This window comes from Falco naumanni, chromosome 4 (assembly GCF_017639655.2).
Source record: "Falco naumanni isolate bFalNau1 chromosome 4, bFalNau1.pat, whole genome shotgun sequence".
In the NCBI taxonomy this organism is placed as follows: domain Eukaryota; kingdom Metazoa; phylum Chordata; class Aves; order Falconiformes; family Falconidae; genus Falco; species Falco naumanni.
Window position 1 is genome coordinate 12,073,728 of NC_054057.1, and position 20,909 is coordinate 12,094,636.

Below are 20,909 nucleotides of genomic sequence, written 5' to 3' on the forward strand. Positions count from 1 at the left end.
TTCATAGAGGCACGCTGATAAAATATATGCTATGAATGCAGCAGATTATATTAGAATAAATACATGTGGAAGTTGGTTATAGCTGTCTGAAGGCCTCTTAGTTATGAAATACATATCAGTGTTGGTCCCAAGGGTTTTGACAATAACTGTGGCAAGAGAATATATGTTCAAAAGAGTGTCTGTTCTATATGGAGCTTTCCAAATCTGTTGATACAAGCTCTGTCATGTACAGTGCTTCTTATTTTTACCACCGTCATGTCTCAAGTGCTCAAAGGTTGCAAAAAAAAAAATAGGGTCCCGTTGTGGTAGGTACTTCTGCAAACAAAAGAAGGCAGGGGTGTACAATCCAGCATGGTGCCTGAGCTACTTGTATAGCAGCGCTCATAGTATTAGTCTTGCAATGAGAAATAGTGGGGTGATATCATCGCAGCAGCACCCCTGGGCTAAACAGCCATTCTGGGAAGTGGGACCAGTGAGCATGGGCATGGTCGGTGCGCAGCCTGGGAGGTATGGCTTTTTTGGAGGATGGAGCTTGTGTCTGTCTGGCATTGCGTGCTAGTCCAGTTGTATCCAAGCTTTGATGCAGAATTGCAAGAGGGTAGCCGATAAGGTTACCACACCATACCTGGTAGTTTATTACTTCTGCATAGGTTGCTGTGCTGTCCATGAAGCAGTTATCAAACCTGGGGCAGACATTTACTTTAGGTAAACCTAACCCTGAATTGGGAATAAGAGGAAGTACGTGAAGAAAAATGCTTCTCTGAGGTCTTTCTTAGGTCTGGTTTTCTGATCGATTGTTGGTTGGCATGTAGTGCCTCTCATGCTGGCTCCTGCTGGGGTGCTGCTGGTTCTTTTTAATTGCTGATACGGTTTGGGACCGAAAGCGTTTCTTAAATTTTTAACGCTAGAAGACTCTACCTGTGATAGAGTATAATAAGTGAAGACTAGGGCCACAATGGAGAAAGGATATTAAAAATAGAAAAGTAATAAGATACTTTCTGTTCACATCAAATAAGATGTTCAAAGCTGATCAAAGAGAATGCTGAAAGGAGAGGGAGTTCACCTTTACCTCACCGTCTGGAATGTCTTAACCTCGGAAGAGGTGATCCCTGATTGACAGGCTGGATGTGGTTTCCCCTAAAACAGCTGACCTGTCCTACAGCTCAGCCCCTGACACCTGTGCCTCGTGGGCAGATGGCTTGGGGGTTCTATTTCTGTGAGTCTAGCTGGCAACAGGACCTGTGCCCAGTGGAGGTGACACGCTCACCCAGTTACAACTGTGGCAGGAGAGTGGGGAGATATGTAGGAATAAAGAGCTCACTTGGATAAGAATCTCCCTGATGTGGAGAGGTGCCAGTAAGTAAAGTGCGTGTACAACGTGATGTGGGTAGTGAAGGGAGTTCAGTCCTTCATAAATGAAGGAGGCCATTAAGTAGAGCAGGTTTTCAGGGAGCTGGGACTGAAAATATGGAGGAAGAGGGGATAAAGAAGAAGGGGAAATGATGGGAGTTTAAAAGCAGGCCTGGAGAAGGACATTACTGGACGTAGGAAAGGCTCTGAGGGAGTAAGACTGTAAGAATTGGTGCAGAAGAGAGGCTCTTCCCAGAGACAGGCATTGGTGTTAGAAAAGGGAATTGCTGGAATAGAAAGAAATGGCGTGGGAAAGGTGGTTTCCTGCAAGCACGTTTTTCTTCCAGCTTCTGTGTAAAAAGATTACTGCACTTTCCTTAGAGATTTGTTTAGCAAATTTAAGTGATTATGGGAGAAACTGACAGTGTCTTTAAGGCAGAGTAGAGAGATTCATCGCTTTTACAGCTGTGTCTGGGAGACCCTCCATCTCCACTCCCATGACAGGAGGGGAAATATCATCTATTCAGGTTCTCCCTAATGGTGGGAGAGAGGACGGTCTGAACAGCCCACGCTTGATGTGGTGGTGGTTGATATTCAGGTGTGGTTGTGGGAAATGAAATGGTAGAGTCAGGCTGTAACAAGAGTGTCCCAGGCTTGGTGTCTTTGAAGCTTCTGGCTGGAAGGCTGCACACTAGCCATTTGGATTCAAGATTGGAAGATACAATTCCTCTGTGAAATTGTATTTATACCATAAATATTATGGCAGAAACGGATTTCCTGAATTTTGTACTTCTGTTTCACATGCTTTCCTTTACCTTTGATAGAGATCTTTCTAGTTCTCTCGTATACCCCTGCTAGGCTTGGTGATACCTCCTGTGGTCCATGTCTATTGGTTTATAGTACTGCCAGGCCTGGCTCCATTCCCTGTGCCCCGTATCTGCTCTCACAACCTGCCAGTGTGGCTTGCTGCTATTTCCCACCTTGAAGTTTAGAACAGGGTTAGGAAGTGAGGAGAAATGGGTGCTGGAAGCCAGGTGTCCTAAGGAAAGCCCCACAAAAGCTGTTCTCGTGGCTGCATTGGGATTGGATATTCTCTCATGTCTCAAGGAGGGGCAAAAAAATGACTCCTTGGCACGTTGTTATAATACTTCCAGATGAGGGGAAAACTTTGAATTAGTTGCCTTAGAAAGTTAACCACAGAAACATGGAAAAAAAAAAAAAGGTGCAATATTTAAGAGAACCCACTGCTGAAATGTCTGGGAGTACACTTGTTTTCACACGCTTTAATTATTTCATGCTGTTCTTAAAACGTTCTTTGGGAGAAGTCGTCTGCTTTTTGTGTTGTAGTTTTTAATGCTTCAGCAGTCTGGTGTTCTTGGGATTCTTGGTCATGAAAGCAGGCCTTCAGACAGGTCCTGTACTCAGTTTACTTCTGTATATATGTATATGTGTATGTGTAGAAGTCTAATAGCTTAGCACCAAAAGCAGTAAGGTGGTAGATGATGGCAAAAATGATAGACCACTGCCCAAAGTAGTAGACCTGTTAAATCTACCAAAGATCAGTACAAACAGGAAGCTCAATGCCACTAAAAATGCAGTAAAAAAAATAATCTTATACATATGGGCTATATATATGCCACTAAAATGTGGAAAAATATATAAGTAATACATATGCAAATATAATTATTTTTTCTTCAAGGTTATTTTTTTGAATAAATCCTCTTAAAAATAGTGCAGAAGATTCGGAATTGTAAAGTTTACTCTTTTTATTGCTCACAGACTTGTTAAGTGACAAGAAAGTTCTCTGTAGATGCCACTTGAGGGTAGTAGGTAAATAATTTTGGTCTAGATTTCTTTTTCTTAAAAATGTATGTAACATCTTATTTGTAGAGCACATCAGGAAGAGTGTGCAAACTAAAAGTGTCATGTATAGCTCTATGCTGCTGAATTATGCAGGTTGAAAGCTGAGATCAGTTTGTCTTTGTTTCAAAGCGCAGCAGCTGTGGTGGCCCTAAGCACATATCAGTTAGGTGAGATAGAGGTGTGACACCCAATGTTGTTGCAGAAGACATATTGTCAAAGGATTTTCTTTATGGTTTGTGAATTCCAGGCATGTGTATTATTAAAAAAAACCCACCCAAACCCTGGGGTTATGGTGGCAGCTTTTTATGGTAAGGGATTGTAGCTGATCAGTGTAGAAAACTGCAGTTTAGTCTGTGGCTTGTATATTTTTGGTTTGATAAATTAGTTGTTCTTCTTTGTGCGCTTGTTGTTGTTAGAGACACGGTTTGTACTAAACTTCTCTAGTGAATGCCAGTCACCAGCTTTGAAAGATTTTAGTGAGTGTTTGTTCACAACAAGCAAATGTGAATGATTTCTTCTTTTCTAGCATTTCTTCTTCCTACTCTATCACCGATGCGACTGCTCTCTCCAGTATTGAATAAACGGTCCCCTGTTAGAACAACTGACATCTGGAAGACTCTTCACAGTACTTCACATAGCAATGTTCTGACTCAGCCATTAGTTGTCAGAGCTCAAATCGGGGTCATCTCAAGAAATCTGTAATGCCTTTTACTTCTAGCAAGAGCTGGCCTAAAAATCTGCTTAATGTTGTCATTCAAAATTTACATGGTTTCATTAGGCTTATTAAAAGCAATGAAAAATGCAGCAGTACGTAACACTGATAAAGCCCTTTCACCTTGCTATTTCAAATCACGTTTATGGACGATGAATTTAGCTTCCCAGTAGCCCTGGGCAGAGGTATTATCTCCATTTTATGGACAAGAAAACTGAGTTAGATTCAATGACTTGTCCAAGGTCATATGTAAGACTGATAGTATTGGGGGGAAAAAATGTCCAGGCTTCTGTCTTAATTGCATGATAATTTTTTGAATAAATTTAGTGTCTTAAAAAAGACGCATCTATGTCTTTGTCTTTAGGGTTTTAAAAATTATTTTGAGGATTAATTTAGCAGAAATTAATCAGTATTTCCCTCAGAAGCATGATTCTCACGACTGAGAATATTAAGAAGAATTCATACCCTTTTTTGTAGACTTCAGTTCACTGCTTCCTACAAAAACTTTGTTGTAGTCCACTTTGGCCCTGTTGTTCTCTGCCTTTGTGAAATAAAGCTGCCCTCATTATTTAGCATTCTTACATTTGCATATGTACAAGAGGGAACAGCTGCTTTCTGCAGGGATTTTGTGTACTCATTCATATTCCCACAGTGGTGGCCTTGTTCTGAAGCACACTGCTACCCTGTGGAAAAGCAGAATAATACATGGACGATATAGAAATGAGTCTGTTACTAAACATTTGGAAGTCCAGCCAGAAAGGGAAAAATACAACCACAGAGTTGCATTTTTAAATCTGAAGCCAGTGCTGTGTAATGGTGATGTACAAAAGTATCTTCCTCGTATTGCTGCTGGAAAGTTACGGGGCAAAAATTCTTTTCAAAAGAAATTTCGCAGTCCTCTAAAGTTTTTGAAAAACAAATTTTATGTTATTACTAAGAATACTTTGTTTAAAAAAAATAATTGCTAGTGCTTATTTCTCATTTGAAGTTCGTCTTGGCCTAGATAATAAATAGCCGTTTCCATATCCATGGACAGATAATTATATACCTCTATACTGATAGCAGCTGGAGATTTCCAAGTTTGATTCAGATAACAGTTCAGTTCCCAAAGATTTGTGAATAGCTATGCAGTCACAGGAGTTTGGTCTTTCCTTTTTTTTTTTTTTTACAGCACTTTTACTGTGTGTTTTCTAATACTTAAACTTAGATTTTAAAAATATATGAAATATTAAATGACAAAAATAGATTCATCCTCTCCATAAACTGAAGGACTTAGGATCCTTAATCCATCTTGGAGGTGAAGAGAACTAAAGCGCTAGCTAGAGGTGTAAGAACTCATTAAGGAATATAATTTGTTCACACTGTGTAAAAATGCAGCATCTTCGTGATTTTTGAGAACTTTGCTTTTCATTTCTTTAGAAAAAAGCAAATACATTCACTTTGCATTTGTCTTTAAAATTTTGAAGCATTTTAAAGTGACTTTGAGGAGAACTTTGAATCCGAGCGTATTCAATTTTATCGCAGAGTGTTAAGATGTGAGGCTGTGAAAACCTGTGCAGCTAGAATGGAAAGTGTTAGAATGTGATAGTCACAACTGGAGGACCCATTTAAAGTAATACAGTACAAATATGATTCTGAAGCATTTGCCTCCTTGATGGAATTTTTTTCTTGCTATTTAGCCACCTTCGGCTGTTGAACTTTTTGTTTTAATAGTAGCAGATAGTATTAAAATAGTTTCAAGAGGGATGAAAGCACTTACAGAACTATTAATATTTTGCTTGTGAATTTCTGAAGGAAAAAAAAAGGTCATAGTTTGACCTGGAGACCTTGGCAGTGTCCTTTAAACAAGCATTAATCATACGTAGTGCATCAAATCATCATGTGCAAGATAACATTAGTGACCTCTCCAACTGAGAATAACAAATGACTCTTAATTTTCCTTTCTGTCCATGACAGTAGTGTTGACAACCTCTACGTATATTTTTTTGCCCTGTACCTAATCAACTGATCATTCGCAACACAAAATTTTCCTTGAAGTAAATCTTCTCACTCCTATTTCTGCATGATATGAACCTGTGTAGAGAACATGTAATAGATTAGTCATCATATGTGCATGTTTGTTTCTGTTGGGTTGTCTAAAACCAAAGTAGTTTCTGTGTCTTTTATGCTGATGAAATGACCTATTGAACAAGGGGAACTGAATTACATTGACTAGTTAAAATACATAAAATTTATAAAGCTGTGCTTCAAAATGTGGGAAAAAGTACACCGTGCTACAGCATTCTTGGGGAAAATGCATATTGCTTGAAACATTTTTGATAATGACATATGACGTTTAGTTGTATGAAAACCCTAAAATAATCCATGCATCTGCATCACCTGTGTGAAAGTTGCTTACAAGTTCTAAAGGGGGCATTACTAGTTGGAACTGGAATTGTGATGTGCTCCGAGATATGTCTGTATGCAGTTAGAGAGTGAGAGTAAATATTTTAGAGCTAAACTGAAGACTTAATTGCCTGTCAGCTGCTGAAAAGGTTGTTAAACCAATTATAACCCTGTAATGCCTTAGCCTTTATTCTGCAGTGGCCAGCGCTGCAGCTATGGGGTACTGGAGGATTCTACAGCATCAGTGTGTGTTAAAGGGTTAACAGACACCATAGGCAATATTTCATGACTGTTGTTGCCTTCACAGCAATTGCCTCGGGACTTCAGCATTCTGGCCTGTCATTCTTGCCCTTGCTCCGCTACCTGCAGTCTGATCGCTCCAGCTGGTTTCCTTCTTCTCCCAGTTTTGCAGCCTGGCCTTAAGCAGGAGCAGTGGCTGCTTGGCTGAGCCGTGCAGAGACTGGCAGCTCGTTGGTGATCTTGATACTCATTCAGACCTTCGCTATGGATTTGGAGGCAGAAGCACTGTGCCATTTGTTGGCACCTTGGGGTGCTGCAGATCAGAAGTCTGGCCTTGCTTATCTTTCACTGGTGGTGCCAACTGTTAGTCTGGCCCCCCAGACGTTTTCTTGACTGAATTTCACTGAATGGCACTGGGACAGAGTTCACGAAGTCTAATGTATTTTAAGAGATTGCTGCAGCTGCAGACTTTCTTGGTGACATTTGTTTACTCATTTGTTCTTTTTGGCACTTGTGTTATTTAGAGACCAAATTAGCAGCCTCTGCCACTAGTTGCTAAAACTGAATGGTTCATAGGAGAATGCATAAGAGTAGAGCAGGATATCAGATTAGGTCTCAGAAGACTGAGCACTCCAAAGTACTATGTAACATTTTTTTAAAAAGTCATAATGGGTGGCTAAATAAACTCTGTGGGTTTAAGCCATGTTGCTGAAAGCTTTCAGAAAACCCCTGAGTGGTGGTTTCAACCACCATCCACTGGTCTGTCAAGACATAAGTACAGTTGGGCTTTTTCAACCGGTCAGCTAGTAAAATGGTCAGTAGGGTAAAGTGAAACCCTCGTATTTGATCGTACAGGCAATGTCTAGGATACTCATAATGTTCGCTTTGGTTGAAATAAGTGTCTTTGTCATGCTTACTCTTTTCCTTGATTGCTTGGGGTATTGCAAATTAGAGAAGATTAGATGCTCTTTCTGTAATCCAAATAAATATTGAAGCTACATTTGATCTGTAACATCATTGCTTTGCTGAAGTCCTCTGTGAGAGCTTTGCTATACGTTTAAAATTCCTAAGACAGATCATATTCTTTTTTTAGAAAGATTTCTGTAATAATATTTGATGCAACAGCTTCTAGCTCAGTGAGCTTCGATTTATGAACATCTTGAACAACAGAAGAACGATTTATTAATCTTAGCCACTATGCAATTTATAATCCTTCACATACCTACAAAATGCCTTTTTTCCTAATAGGCTTAAATTCTAGTGTGCTTTTTAACCAGTAAGATTCAGGTTTCTTAGTTTTTTGGTGGCTTGCCTCAAGGGAAGATCTAGAATTTTAGTTCCATAAAATTACTTCTACTCTGAATTTGAGTTTCTGGTTATCTAAAACTCTTCCAGAAATTGTAGAGAAAATGCTTTATGTATTGCACCGTACTGTGTTGCAGGGTAACAGCTGTGCAACAATGTCATATCAACCTGAAAAGGGCACCACAAATGACACACATGAAGTTCAGTATTTGCCTCCTAGTCTGTGTCACCACAGCTAGCTTCAGGTGATTAGTCAAGTCCCTGATTTTAGGAAGGTGGATTGTTTCCTAAGGTGAAAGAAAGAGAATCAGAAGATTGGTGTGTCTTTTTTTTCTTTCTTTCTTGTTTTCTTGAAATGTGCTACCTTGTTTTATGCTACCTCTTCCAATGGTGTTGTTCAACAGTGACACCTTTCTGTGTTTAATAACCAAATGATAAACTTCAGGTTGTTCCACATTATAATAGATGTATTCAGTCATGTTTATTGTGTTTTCAGACTGACAAGATCTCAACAGTGGAACAAACAGAACAAATCTCTGCTGATTTTTGCATTGTCCATCTACTTAAGATTGTGTTTTGTTAACCTAAATCCCTCTGGTGTTTGCTTTAATGGCTTTCAATGTTGAAGTTCATCACTGGCCCTTCAAATTGGTACTATAGGTTGTTTTTGTTGGTGTGTCGTCCACCCCCCCACCCCCATTTCAAATTATAAATGAAGCACATCAAGTTTGTGATGTATGCTGTGTCTATACCTGATGGCTAAGTCACTTCTGTACTCTGCTGGTTGTGTGTAAAGTGCATTCCTGAATCTGGGTTGTATCTCTGGAGCCAGCTAGATGATTTAAGCTCTGTAGCCTAGTAATTAATGTATTGACCAAGCCAGTATGTTTCAGCTTCTGTTCTGAGTATCAGTTTCTCTGATTCATCTCTTAATGCTTGTTTTCTTTATTTAAACAGATCAACCAACCAACCCCCACCTTGGTCTGTTTATTGTTTTTTTAATGATGTCTTCCCATAGATCAAGAACTGCTGTTACGAAAATTTAAGCATTAAGCAGTTGTGCTATTCTAACACAGATTTAATTCTGTACGGACATTAAAGTTGTTATGCCCTGTGCAGCTAATGTGGTATTGTGGTTCTCTAAATAGGTTACCAAGAACTTTAGAAGTGCTATGAAGTGGTTGATCATGCAAATTACCTTTTTAAGAGTTTCTATTGTATTTGTCCTTAGACTTGTACCTTTAATTTTTTTTTTTAGATTTATTCTTTTAAATTGCCAGTTTAGTTGCATAATCTGGATTTTGTGGTTGTATACAATGGAAAATTAAGCACAAATAGTTTCATAGATCTCAAAAATCGGTATGAATTTAGTGTGTAGCTGAGAGTGCTGTCTACGTTCATTCTTCTCAGTTGTTTACAAAATTATGCTTTGATTAATATTTGCCTCTTGTGGGGGTAGAAATCTAAAAATGGAGAAAAATCTTGAAGGGCCACGCCAATCTTTATTGTAAGATTCAGTTCAGAGCTACAGAGGTATATGTAGATGTAATTACATACTTTTGTTTCTATTGTAATTAAACAGTGTTGCTTTTTTCTTTCTCATTATAGACTTCACAGTGACCTTTTCGTGTAATCTTAATCTAGTGCTACTGCTTCAGCTCATTTCTTTGAATAAAGCATGCTAATTTACTTTTATTTGCACAGATGGATGTCTCATTTTTTCACTTAACAATATGCTACAACACTCTCTTTGCTATTTTTCCTATTTCTATAGAAATTTCTTGCTCAAAAAATATTTGTGTGACTTCATCATTATAGTAATTTTTAACCTTATTAATCAAAAAAGGCGGAGGGTGCCCTTTGGGGCCATAAAATATGACAGTAGGTGCTGCCTCCAAGAAATAATGGAAAAGTGATAATATGTGTGAGGGGATCTTTCTGAGAGTATATGTAAACTTTTGATTTCTAAATGTTGCCTTCAGGCTTGGTAAGAAAAGCTCAGTGTTTGTAGAGATTATCCTGACAGCAATATGCTGGGTCAATTGTCAAGACATGTTTAGCATGGAGGGATGTATTAATCTGCTATAGCTACCATTGTAAGTGGTTGGAATAAATAGAGGGCTCAAGCAGATGAAGAGGGATTAACTGTGTAAATTGAGCAAACTCTTCAATCACTAAACCAGTGATTTTGCAAAGGATTAGTTTGCTTTTACAAATATTGATTACTGATTTGTTACTTGGAATGAAGATGATATAACTTGGGCAGTTGCTATGTGGTATGCTATGTGAAGTGTTACATCATTCATATTAATGGGATTGTCATAGGCATTACAGAAACTGACAGATTTATTATAGCAGTGCCGTTAGCATTGTCATAGTTAAGGTTGTGTCAGCATTTCCATTAAAAGTCCCATTTTCTTTTTTTTTTGTATTCATAGATTGACTTTAAAATTTGCTTCATTGAAATCTGGCAACACCAGTTTATAGCTTTAACACAATTATTATTTTTTTGCACTTTTTAAAGAGAACCGAAACAACACATTTTAAAATAGAAAATAATGTATATGTTTTTTTTTTTAAAAAAATCAGCGTGTTTGAATTTTTTGTTTTTAGTGCAGCTTTTGAGTGATACTGTGTGTGTTCAGTATTTTCATTAAGCCAGGTTTGTTGGAAGAGTGTATGTGTGTTAACCAGTTGCTATAAAGTTAAAGTAACTGTGGATTCTTTTGTATAAATGAACTCTTCTACCTGTCTAAAGGCTTGTCTGGCTTTTTTCCGGGACTGCTAGTTATCTGATAAAAATTATCAAGTTTTTTACAAATCCTGTCCCACTTATATCCACAGAGCATAATATTATCACTAAATACTGTCCACAGAACAAGCAACACTACTCTGTTAGCAGGTCCAGTTAATTCATACACCTGTAAAGTTACAACTGGTTTAAATTTCAACAGTTGTATATTCGCTGGGCAGTTTGTCTTTCTAATCCTTAATTTAGATTTCTGTGCAGAGATAGGCTTAAGGAAAATTCAGGTGTGGTGTGAGAATCAAGGGATGCAAGATGAGAGTTCAGTGAGTTTGGAATTTTAAAAAATGCCCGTTTCTCTCGACGTGTTCTCTTGCTCCTCTTATACAGGTATCACAAACCTCAATCATGGCTCTTCTGTTGATTCTCTTTTCCCAAATTGTGGCCCCTGTTGCAGAAGATGATGGTAACTCCAGATTGTGAACTTCTAATCCCTTAACACTTTGGGATTTCCCATGGTGGATGCTGAAGGTACAGAAACCTGTATGCATCTACCATAGGCATTTAGCAAGTCAATGTAAGTGATCCCATTTCACTTTTGGATTAAAATCCATAGATGATACTCAAATAAAAATAATTGTTGCTAACTGCAAATGAAGAAGAGTATTTCAAATATTCATACTTGATACTAAAACCAGTAAGAACTGCATAGTCATCTGAGAAAGGTAAATCCTGTGGAAAAAGGAAATACATTCTGTAACTTGATAACACTTAGAAAGGTCATTGAAAAATTAAAGTGGACATTTTGAGTGACTGGATGTAACAAAATGGGACTGACAGGAGAATTGGAGCAGTTGGCATGATCTCTTCTCCTTTATTCAGAGAATAACAGCTTCTGCCAGAGCTCTTGCTTGCATTTTCTCAAGTGTATGACTTCTTCTGGAGACTTCAAATGGAAGTATTAGTGTGGTCATTCAGAACACTTGGAGTTGATACTGGAAGGTGGTTCTTCCTGTCAGTCTCAGAAGGTGAATGACCACTGAAATTTAAATCTGGAAAGCTTTCAGGAAACACAAGCTACTCTACTGGCTTTTTGCATTGTGCTCTGCTGGCTTCTTACAGTGTTTCCCTTGTTCTTTTACATTTGGTCCCATGCAGTTACAGTAAAACAGGAGGATTTTTTTGTCTTTGTGGTAGCAACCTCCTTGTGAGAGGAGGTTTGAAAACAGTGATGTGTTTTTCCGACAATAAAACCTTTGGGTTTTTATTACCTCTTTCAGAGTACTTAGAAATAAATTCACTGTGTTAGTTACTTTGGAGTTTTTTACCTTTAAGTTTTCTCATGGACTTGCACTGTAGCTTGGTTTTTATAAGTGCAATGTCATCACTGCAGGAGACTGTAATTCTACCAAAACTTCCTAATTCTACATGCTGAATGATATTTGATATGCATATTGTGTGCTGCAGTGGGAAAACTTGAAAGGCTCATGTGAGATTTTTTTCTTTTGTTTTTCTTTCTTCTGAAAAGGCTTGTCTTTGCATGCAGACTGTAGTGTACAGTCATACCTCCATCTTAATCCAAATTAGCTTTTGAATGCAGAGGAGCTTTGAGTGTGATAGTTCACTGATCACTGAGCACAGCTTTTTACTTAAATTATTATTAGTAGAAGAAATGTATCAAAAATGAGGCAATGAGGCAGAACATTCAAGCCATTTTGTGCGTGCAGGAATACATAAAATGTGGAAAATGAAAACTGTAGTTGTGGATCTCTTCATTGAAATGTACAAGTGCCACTTTTAAAGATACAAGTCTGCTTTTAGCTGACTGTAGGAATTCTAATCTCTTCCTTTGTACAGATGAAAGATTTTTTTCAGCTCCAACCAGTAATGTTAAAATTTTTTTTGATCAAGGATATGAACTGTTGGAACATTCAAAGTGCTCAAAGGGTGTATGTGTGTTTTCCTTCAGAAGCTCAGCAGGCCAAGCCTTTGGCCAGGAGTCAGAACAGTTGGAACTTCACAGGCTACACAGCTAATCCGAGAGGGCTGCCACTTGGCATAAGTGACTTCCATATATGAAACATCATGCCATTTATGTTGGGTTATTCGTTGGAGTTTGCTTTATTTCCCTGGATTTCTTTGATATTGCTCATTGTATTTCCAGTGTGTTAAACTTCTGATGAGAGCAGTAAATTGTTTCCCTGCTCAAATATCCCTATCACAGATTGAAATTCACATTGGATGATTTTCCTGTTCACCTAAATTTGGCACTTCTCAAGCTGTACTGTTTTGTTTGTTCTTTTTTTCCCTTTCTTTTCCTTTTATTTTTATTTTAAAGGGGCCTTAAACTAGCTTCTGGAACTAGAAAAAACAATTTAGTAAAGGAGGTATTCACAGTAGAGCTTACTTAGGAGACAGGGCAAAAAATTTGGGAAATGCCAAAATGAAGAGGAAGAAAATTTATATGCTTTTTGTTTAATGGAGGTGTGATTTGTGAAGAATCTAGCTTGCATGGTATTACCAAAATTTGGGTAAGAGTCACAAGAGTTCATGTGATTTAAGCTGTCATGGATCTATCAAAATGTTAAGTAATAAATACTTCAATTACTAGGATGTTGAAACTAAGAGAATATGTCCTACTAATTTTTAAATACAATTTGAAAGATCATTGTTCAGCTTTGCAAGAAATGACATTTGGCAGCTTTTCTGCCAAAGCATACTAAATACTTCTCATGTTCAGTTAAATAGTTGTCATTGCTTAGTCTCAGTTTAGACTTAATTGCTGAACAAAATGTGCATGTTGTCCAAAGATCGAATTTTAGACCCTTCAAAAGTACTAATTAAAAGCATTATGACAAAATCAGGAAAGTAATAGGAAACTTCTAGTTCTGATTACCATAAGTTTCTCTTAAGGTGTTCTGATATGTGGTTATTTCCAAGGGATTCTTATGCTTACCAGGTGGCTATTTAAAAATAGTAGTAAACTGCAGTGTACAATTTGTATTGTAGTATTACCTTTTCCAGATGTTTTAAATGTAAAGCTGAAAATTGTTTTTTTCACCTGGACATATTAAATGCTAGCTTTTAACTTGCTGTTTGATAAACCTATAGGACTTTCTTCCTATCAGTCATCTGGGATTACAGGAATCATGATGTGGTTAAAGATGCTATCCATATGCAATTTGACATTATGTTGGTCATACTCCAGCTGTAGACTCTTTATTCCTGGCCTTTTAATTTTCTCTTATTAGCTAACAGCACCTTCTGTGCTTCAGCTATCGTATAGATATTCTGAATCTTTACTTAGGGTTTCTAATCAAAATTGGATGTGTGTGTTTGTCTGTGAGACAATGCTGGGAAACTTCAGCTTGCCTACATAATTTCATGAGAATTTCCAGTACCTCTAATTGATCCATGATGGTCTGTTTTGACTTGCTTCTATCTGCAATGCAGAGGCATTGTTTTTATCTCTGTGTTCTCCTGCATATTTTAATTCTCATTACAAAGTAGGAAGCTCAGCTTCTTGTTGCATAGGCAAAATTGTATTGTCAGTCTCTACAACTGGTACTCTTCTCTGTTAGCTGTAGTGTGGGCCTCCGGGTGATTGAAACCTTTTTGTCTGGCGCTGGAGTGATTGATTAAACTTTAATGACCCTTGGAGGGATTTAAGCAAAACTTTTACATTTCTGTGCCTTATATTACAGGGGTGTGAGTGGTAGACCTTGCACAAGAGACCTTTTCTTTGCTGCTGTATCTTCTTTCTGTCTTCTTGTGTCAGAATCTTCGAGAAACAGCCAAGGCAGGAGGGCTGCTCCTCTGAAGCATGCGTTGGCCCCTTTTATAACCCTGGGGGATAGTGCTTGCTTGCAGCAGAAAACAGTATCCCCCCTCCCCCCCTTTTCGCCATGTGCTGTGGGTGTCATTTGTGAAATTTTCATAATTACCTATGTGAAAATCAAATCTGGATCAAGGAGTGAACGTGAATTCCTCTTTACATGAAGGTGCTGTACAAAATGTAACAGTGGGTGTTTTAGAACCAGTTTGAAAGCCAGCGAAAGAATTCTTAAGTCCAGGACAATATGGGTTTATAAATTCAAAGTTAAGTTTGGATGAGGAGCATGTGACCCAGCATAATTCCATTAAGCTGAGGATCCTGGTGAATGGAGTCTGGCTGGCTGACTCCAATAATTTATTTAAAAAAAAAAAAAGTCTTTGTCAAATCAAATATGTTACAACTACTAAAGAAACTTTGCTCAGAAAACAGATGAAGATTGAGAAGCCATGGATGTAAGATTTTTTGAAAAATTTAAAATATCTAAATACACAGTTATTTCATTAGGGGCTAAATGGAAATGACAAAGAGGCAGTTCTCAAGTATGCTGCTTAAAAGAACCAAATATTTCTGTAAAGAATCTGTTGCAGTGGTTTTTAGGCTGTCTGGCCCACTGCCTTCTCCTGAGCTTGCAGGAAGGGAAGGAGGAGAAATGCTGGTACTGCTTTTGCCTTCCAAGGAAGGAGTCAAGAAGAAATACTCGAGGGTGTGGTATCAGCATTTGTAACCCAAGCTGCATCGCCCAAATTAGAAAGAATTAAAACGAGAAACAGATGACACTGCTTTAAGTATTCTTTAATAAAATACACTGCTGGCTCTTCTTAGAGGCAAGTTATTCCCTACAAATTATTGAAACCCATTGGAAGACACAGTGGTGATGGGGATGGCTCCAGGGCAAAATTTCACAGGCTAGGCGGTCTTTGGAACAAGTGCTCTGAAGATCAAAATGCTAACTTTTCTTGAACCAGTGTTTCCGAAGCTAAACAATTTTGTTATATTTATTCTCCTGAATGAAATGCATTTTCTTTAGCATTTATCTTTTGATTCTTGCGTGTTAAATTAATTCAGAGCTATTAGGCTACTACATTTGCAAGGTACTGAAGTAGTCTTTGTGAAAGTATTCAAGACAGTTAATGAAGCTAATGAGATTTTATGTGATCTTCCTACTGATAACTTTTGACTAATCAGAAGACTCTAGGAAATGGTTTTTTTAAAATTCAGTATACATTAATCTTTAATAACAAAAAAAGCAGGGAGAAGGTATGCATATGAAAGTAAAACACCTCCTCTCTAGCCTAGATTCACAGTGCTTGTGCAACAGATGTGACCCCAATGTATTGCTACGTACAGATTCAAAGATAATTGAATCCCTCTGTAGTAGCTATTAAAAATGTGTAAACGCTATATTTCCAGATCAAAATGAAATGAAGAGATACGAAGAATTTTGGGAGAAGTGTATGAGAATGGGGGTGGGAGGGAAGAAAAGAAGATGAAAATACTTTTTGTGTTGCCAAAAATAATGCCTGCTACTTTGCTGAACTTCAACACAAATATTTTCAGAAAATCTGTACCATTTTGCAGTTGCAGCCTGGGACATATAAAAGTGCTGAGCCTGAAGACACCCCCCCCCCATTTTCTGCATTTTAAAGAATATTATTTAAATACTTAAATTTTAGAGAAACATCCAGTTTCATATTGGATACAAGATACACTTCCATATTGCCAGTGTTTTTCCCTCTGTTTTCTAGCTGATGTCAAAGTTTTTACTAACAATAATTCAAATATGTATAGATTTTGGTTTCTTTTTTTGCATAAATGGGTGTTCAGTAAGTAAAAAGGAGGCTGGAAAAATTTCAAGAATAGTGGTTTTGTTTGGTGGGGTTTTTTTTAGTGTGTGTGGAGTTTTTTTGGTTTTTTTTTTTTGTTTGTTTGTTTTTGTTTTTGTTTTTGGGTTTTTTGTTTGTTTTTGGTTTTTATGGAAGATTAAGAAATGGCAGTTGCTGGTTTTTTCATATAATCAGATTGATGTATTTTGTCCTGGCAGTTTTCTTTTACAAGGACTGAAGAACAGTGAATTATTCTTATTTGAACAAGAAATCTTTACTATTATAATAGTCAAGCCTGTGGTCCTCTACTAGGAAAGCAAGCTGTAATCAACCACTTAGCTGTTACTGAATTACACTTATCTCCACTTCGCCTGTTTAACTTCCCATAAGCATGCTAAGCACCTCTTTAGAATGCATTGACCTCTAATTATTTCTTGCTTTATGTATCCCTTAGCCCACATTGAAGAAATAAAAAATATTCCTATTGGTATACAGTGCAGAATAATACAACCTGGTTTTGTTTTATTTATTTTGTATACAGAATGAAATTTTAACACCTTTGGGTCCTCCAAAAATCAACATGCCATGCATAATGATTGAATTTCATGCTTTATCATGTGAAGCAACACTGATGAAACTGTTTCTAAGTAATGGGCTAAATTTACTACTGCAGTAGGGTGCAAAATTGCACATGCAGGCTTTTGACTCTCTGATTACCAAGTTGCAAAAATTGTAGCCGTGCCATAAGCTGTATCTGAGGTCTTTCTGAAGTCACAAGATGCACTGGATTTGTGGGATTTGTGCAGTGGAACCTGTACATTAATACACCTACGTTAATAATGTTGATGTTTTCCTGAAGTCAAAGCATGACTGGTGGAAAAACTGGCTTTATGCTTGAGTGAGAGCATTTCACTTTCTTTTCACTGGAGGAATTTTTAGCCTGGCAGCAATAGCATTATAATAACTGCCAGCTGCTCACTTGGCACAAATGTGCCTAGAACCAAGAGGAAGAGCCTGGTGCATTATATGTGTAATTTACTTTTCTCTAAAACTTGAAGGTTTAGACCTCATAAATATTTTGATCTGGTCTTTGATGGCCTTTGTACATATCAGTCTGGGAATATGCACGTGGAGCATAGCTTGCAGGTTTTAGTTTGGAGTACATTGAAGTAATTCCTACCATGATAAGAAGAGGAATTATTCTGGGAGATTCATCTGTGAGTGGGTGGTCAAGAAAGAAGGAAAACCTTTAATATTAAGCAGATGATCTCATTTTATATTGTATATTGGGGGTGCAAGATAATAATCTCCCCAAATATTGGATAGTATTGATCTGATTTTCACATCAAAGAAAATAAGGTTCAAGACATTATTTATGAGGTAGAAAGTCAGGAATGAAAAGGAGCCTTTTTTTGTATCCTCCACTTTGTGCTTGCCCACCACTGTCAGGGCAATGATACTGCACAAGTTAGGTCTGGAAAGGGTATACAGGAGCGATCGTACCTTTCCCCACCTGTAAACTTGCACAGCTACAAGCCACAGAACACTTCTTGACTCACAGTGGTACTTTACTTTTTGGTGTTGAAAATTTATTTAAAATTGGCTTCAGAAATTACAGTGTACCAAAGGAGAAACCAGGGAAGACTATGGGTCTTTATAATATATTTATTTCCAAATCCTTGAGACCTATCTGGAAACAGCCCATACAGGGGTAGGAAGACATATAGTGATCTCTGCTTGTCAGATTTTGGGAAAGAAATTTTGCTCTGAACTGGTAGTCAGCTTGACCGTAAGTATCTGAGCAACAAACACTGAGACACTCAGGAAAGTTAATACCAGTAGGTGCTATCTTGCATCTCTGCATTTCATTTGTTATAGTGGACAATCTCCAGTGAAGTTAGAGGAAACTGAAATTCAGGCCATTGCACCTGCGTCCATTGGGGAAGGGAAAAAATTTCCTTATCATGATGTCCCAGGGCATGCAAGGAGTATAGTATTTGGGAATTTAGAGCTCTAAACTATAAAGGAGCATGTGACTCAAAGCATGTTGTTTTATTTGCTTCATAGTTCTTTGTTTAAAAAAAAACCAAACAGTAATGCCTTCTTTCTTGGCAGTCTTTCTCTGTGTTAAATAGATTTTTTTTTACTTTTTTTTTTTTTTTTTTGTGGAGGGAGCTGTCTTACTCCAAGTCCCATTCGCTAGTCAACTAATGAGCCTCCCATCTCAGCTATTAGTGCAATGTAAACAAATGCTGCTTTACTATAACAAAAGTGCAGCTTTACTGATACTTTTTTTAGGAGATTTGTGTCAAGCCTGATCTATTTCAAATGAATGGGCAAGCAACACTTTGATTGAAATCAACTGCAAAAACCAACCTCCTATGCAAATTCCAAACTTTCAGTTGAGAGTTCCCACAGCTAGGGCTTGCAGTTCACTCTAAATCCTGTTTGAGATGTGGACAAGAGAGTAAAGCAATGGAAAAAAAAAATGGAAGAAAGGTAGAAAGGAAACACAGTTTAGGTGCCTTCCATGCTGACTAGGCAGTAGCTGTAAACAAGAAGTCATTCTCTCTTCTTTCATCTCTCCATTGTTTTTGTAGCAGCACAGGGGTAGGAGTATATCTGCGTTTGTGCTGCCTTCCTGCCACATATGCACAACACCTGGGAGTAATGTGAATCTGCAAGGAGGTAGTTCTTTCTATTTCCTTTATACTTTTTGTACTACTTAGTCTCTCTCCCCTTCCTTCTGGAGGTACAGGGCAATGAAAGAAGGTATTTAGCCAGATTTATGCTTTTTCTTTCATGTACAGCTGATGTGTCTTGGGATATTACAATTAAGTCTGTTTCTCCTGCCCTTCTATCATATTTTTTGGTTCCCAGGCTTCTCTGACAGAAGGATGATAATACGTGTGTGATCTGTTCCTGTTTCAACTGCTTACAAATTGTGAGTGGCAGTGGGGCTGACCAGCTGCTGCTTGTTTCGTGGAGTAACAGCCTCATGCTTTGAGGAACAGAAAAAGAAACTGGCATCTCTACAGGTTGAGGGTGGGAGGAGGACTTCCTTCTGCAGTGTCACCAGAAGAGTGGGAAAACTACCTTTTTTCATGAAGGTTCTTTTCCTTGCAAGCTTTCAGTGCCCTATGCAAAATAAATGTAGTTTCAGAAAAAGCTGTAATCAAATTTATCTGGACTTGTCTCGGCAGAAGTAGCAAAACTGAGAGTAGGGTTTTGACTCTGAATTAGTCAGTTCAGATGAGCTTCTACCTACAGACACAATAAGATGAAGGACACCCCCAAGTATGTGTTTCTCTGGTACCGTGTGTCCCATTTGATTTCGCTGCTCACTAAATGTTCACTTGCCAAGCTGCCTCATCAAAACCCAGACTGACACCAACGATAATGTATACAATTAGATCCAAACAGTGGTTGAAATTCTTAAAATAAAAAAAATTAAAGAGTGAACTGGTTTTGTTTATTTGTTTAATTAGGTTGTATGTCTTCCACATCTGTGGGGATGCAGTGTTCTAAAATGAGCCCTACTGGATGAGGCAAAGCTGTAAGTGTTGCACACTGATGCCTCCCAATGACCAATATAAAGCAGCACACTATGTATATTTGTAAAATTCTACACCTCCCCCACTCCTAGTATTATCATTAGGTCATGTTGTTAAGTAACAAACTTCCCACATACCAGCCAGCGAGTGTCTTTGTTTTCTGATTGCATAATGTCAAGCAAGGGGACAGCTGCATCATTTTGTAACGCACGTACGTGGAGCCACAACTCTTGTATCTTTAATACAGTAGTAAAAATTCCATAGAAGCTGAAATAACAACCTAGTGTACTCCTGATCTTTAAAAATAATATTAATAAAAAAGAACCTCAGTGGAAGTGTCAATGTATATAAAATTCTGTCTACTACCTTATGGTATCCAACAAAATCTTTTTTTTTCATCTAAAAAGCCAGCTGTTATTTACAGAATGCAGACTCATTTTGACTGTTGTCATACTTTAAAAAATAACATTCCCTGTGTGTTCCTGTCTTTTTCTTGTTGCTTCCCTTCCACTACCGTATTTAAGTCTACCATAAACCAACTAATTTGTGGACACTGATTAAAAAAATTTCTATTTTAAGTGACAACCTAAAAATCCAGGAAGTTGGCATCACCTTCCAGAGATAGTGTTCTTTGTTCAGGGTCAGACAATTGATCTTTAACCCACACTGCATATTTTAAAGTGTGTTTTTTTTTGGTTTTTTTTTTTTTTTTTTTTAGCACAGGCGTTGTCTGCTGATATCAGTCTTTTTTTGTATCTTTGTATTGGTAGAACTTAATTATTCATCAAAAAATATGTAATTTCATTGTTGCTTTGTAAACTTGCCATCTACCTACAGTGGCTTTTATGAATATTTGATGATAATAAGCAGTAGGAACTTCACTGTGATGCTCACACGCACTTAACAAAAAACCCAGGAGCACAGGATATAGCTTTTGTTTTGCTTTTTTGCTTGTTGTAAAGAGTATGACTTTTATATACATGTTAATAGTTAGACATATCTAATATTTTCCTGTTGTTAATACTAGGACTTCCATTTAAATAGTTCTGTTGTTTTAGGAGTGGAAAGATGCAGAATGGAAAACGTAATTTTTAAC

General features: G+C 37.6%; 1 protein-coding gene across 2 annotated transcripts in view; it reads left to right on the plus strand.

Annotated features, from left to right (window-relative positions):
- The window catches only part of SKAP2 (src kinase associated phosphoprotein 2), a 116,891-nt gene that overhangs the window by 48,179 nt on the left and 47,803 nt on the right, over positions 1–20,909 (plus strand). The window contains exon 1 of one of the 2 annotated variants that reach the window (XM_040589318.1): positions 11,079–11,178. The exons of the other annotated variant lie outside the window; for it this stretch is intronic. Within the exon in view, the coding sequence (XP_040445252.1) occupies positions 11,124–11,178 (55 nt within the window). The 5' untranslated portion in view covers positions 11,079–11,123. Of the gene's footprint in view, positions 1–11,078; positions 11,179–20,909 lie in introns of those variants that run through there. 2 annotated transcript variants of the gene reach the window in all.